This window comes from Conger conger, chromosome 7 (assembly GCF_963514075.1).
Source record: "Conger conger chromosome 7, fConCon1.1, whole genome shotgun sequence".
Taxonomy (NCBI): Eukaryota; Metazoa; Chordata; class Actinopteri; order Anguilliformes; family Congridae; genus Conger; species Conger conger.
Genome location: NC_083766.1, coordinates 60,107,080 through 60,109,698, shown reverse-complemented (window position 1 = coordinate 60,109,698; position 2,619 = coordinate 60,107,080). Strand labels below are relative to the sequence as shown.

Below are 2,619 nucleotides of genomic sequence, written 5' to 3'. Positions count from 1 at the left end.
TTTTCACATTTGATTTCTAACTGTGTGGGCCGTGGTCCTGCTATGTACTTGCTAGCTGTTCATTAAAGTGAATGCTTTCAGGAAAACGCGCACGCATTATCAACAGAGACAATGCGTCGTGAAACATAAAATAGAAATAAACATGCAAGCGGACGACAGTTTATGCATTTCGCTTCTATATTTTCCATCTATATTCGCTTTCGTATATTTCTGCAGTATCCCTGGGGTAGATATCTTTGTGTGTGTGTGTGTGTGTGTGTGTGTGTGTGTGTGTGTGTGTGTGTGTGTGTGTGTGTGTGTGTGTGTGTGTCTGTTGAAGGCGCTATCATTTGGAAACAATTCAAAATCAATTTCGGGAGAGTTTGCCCAAATTCGAAAGGCTGTCATCACCATCACAGTTATTTATATTTTTAAGTGGTTCTTTCTTAATCAAAACTAGCCTATATGCATTTGTTTAAATACTGTAGAAATACCAATGATGATGTTGAGTTGGAATGGACCCAGGAATAATAATTGGTGGGTCATGGCGTGGTGTTGGAGCCGGTATGAGCATGTATTTGTGCACTTTGTGTAAGTTACAATAATAACCAAGAGGAAATCAACAAGCGCAATACTCCAAAAAGCAGTTTTGCTTGTAATAGAATTATGCTCATTGGTTCATTCGTAAAATAAAACGATTAGCCAGGACGCAGGTTTTTACGAATGTATGGATTTAATTTGCATAAACTGTTTGACACTCATTTTGCAAGTATGAGAAAACGGATCGTGAGAATTGTCACTTGAATGTGAAAATGTGTAACTTCCACAAAAATTAAAATGTGTATTAACCTCCCAAGCTCTGCAGTAGCCTACATTATAGTTCCAACTAAACTAATCAGCTGGTCCGCACAATGGGGCAGTTCGCTGTGTATAGCATGATACTGTTTATAACTCAAAGGCAGCGGCTTTCCAGTTGGGCTGCTCATGCTGATTGAGAATTAAACTTGAACTTCTTCAGAGGAAATACACAGCTATGCCAAAGGATTGTATGAAATAATATTCTGCTAAATGTCGAAATGTAAAATAAATTAGGCAAAGGGCACGGAGCATAGTATGAATTATCACGTGATGGTATGTTTTCATTGATTTCCATTCATCTGTTTTCTCTCTCAGGGTCCAGAGGAAAAGCAGGCACGCGGAGACGCCGATCACGTGCAATGGGAATTCTCGCCACTTCGATCACAAACGACTCCATCATCAGACCGGCGGGATTCTACGTTATCGGATTTACGCATTTAAAGTTTGCTCATTTGCATGTACTTTTCCTCGGCTTCATTTATATTGTAACGATTTTGTTCAACTCCTTATTAATTTCCATAATATGTATAGATCATCGGCTGCACACTCCAAAGTACATTGCGGTGGCAAATTTAGGGATTGTCGATTTGATGTGCAGTACATCCTTTATTCCTAGTACGATCAAGACCGTTGTCACGAGAGATACCTTCATGTCCTACAATGCATGTTTGACACAGAACTTTTTCTATTTCGGGGCTCTATCACTAGAGTCATTTTCCCTCAGTGTACTGGCCTATGACAGGTTAATTGCGATATGTTTCCCACTGAGGCATAATTCAATCAACACTCCCACACGCATGATTTGGATTTTATTGGTTGTTTGGTCGTTTTGTGTGAGCGCAATCGTATTCTTGGTCGTAATCTTGACAAAACTGTCATTTTGTGATTCACTCACTGTGTCCAACTTTATGTGTGAGTACGCGGCGGTGCACAGTCTATCGTGCAGTGATAACACACTTCAATGGGCCGCTGGCTCTTCTGTGAGTATCATTTTTTTGTTTGTGCCACTTAGTTTAATCGTCGCGTCATATGGCTGTATTTTGAAAGTCGTGTTTAAAATGAAAAGTGTGGAGAGCAGATACAAAGCACTTGCTACGTGCACTGAACATCTGGTCGTAGTGGCGATGTTCTACGTGCCGACGATAACGCTGTACATCATTGAACTTTTCTTATTCCTCGTCGATCCAAACGTAAAAATGGTGAATTTATCGTTAGCCTCATGCATACCTTCTTGTCTTAACCCCATAGTTTATTCCCTGGCAACCAAAGAAATCAGGAGCAGAATACTGGCTATGCTCCAGAAAGTCAAAGTTGCAGCGTGGGCGGGGCAGGCCTAGAGCCTCAGGGTGGAGTAAAATTTGCTTTTTAAAATTTATAATATCAATTTAACTTTAGGTCTCGTGTTTCGCCTGAACTGCGCATGTCTAGGTGATGTCCGATGTCCCCCCCCCCCCCCCCCCATTACCCCACTCACATTAATTCCACACGAATTCCCCTTAAAAGTTTAAACACTGCATTGGCAGCTGTCTTTTACATTTAAAAGGGTCCATTTCTTATTAATTGTCTTGTGGCCTGCTTGAGTACTACTGTAGTATACTATTCCTAGTGTGACCCTTTTCTCAACTAACCTACCTGGTTAAATGAAGGTCATTATTTTAAAAAATGTATCTTTCAGAAGTAAGCCTTCTACATCACTCAGAGGACATACTGTTATATTCAGGGTTTAAACCCCTTTTTTTCGATCCGTTCATACTGAATATAATCTGAATCTTATTGTTTCTA

At 40.2% G+C, this 2,619-nt stretch overlaps 1 protein-coding gene across 1 annotated transcript; it reads left to right on the top strand.

Moving 5' to 3' along the window:
* Window positions 1-1,196: 1,196 nt before the first annotated feature.
* LOC133133483 (olfactory receptor 52B2-like) lies at window positions 1,197-2,174 on the top strand. Its single transcript, XM_061249582.1, has one exon. It carries the CDS (start codon window positions 1,197-1,199, stop codon window positions 2,172-2,174), a length of 978 nt encoding a protein of 325 aa, XP_061105566.1.
* Window positions 2,175-2,619: the final 445 nt, after the last annotated feature.

Excerpts from the sequence above, each read along its gene's own strand:
- LOC133133483 (XM_061249582.1), top strand. The coding sequence starts at position 1,197 with ATGGGAATTCTCGCCACTTCGATCACAAACGACTCCATCATCAGACCG.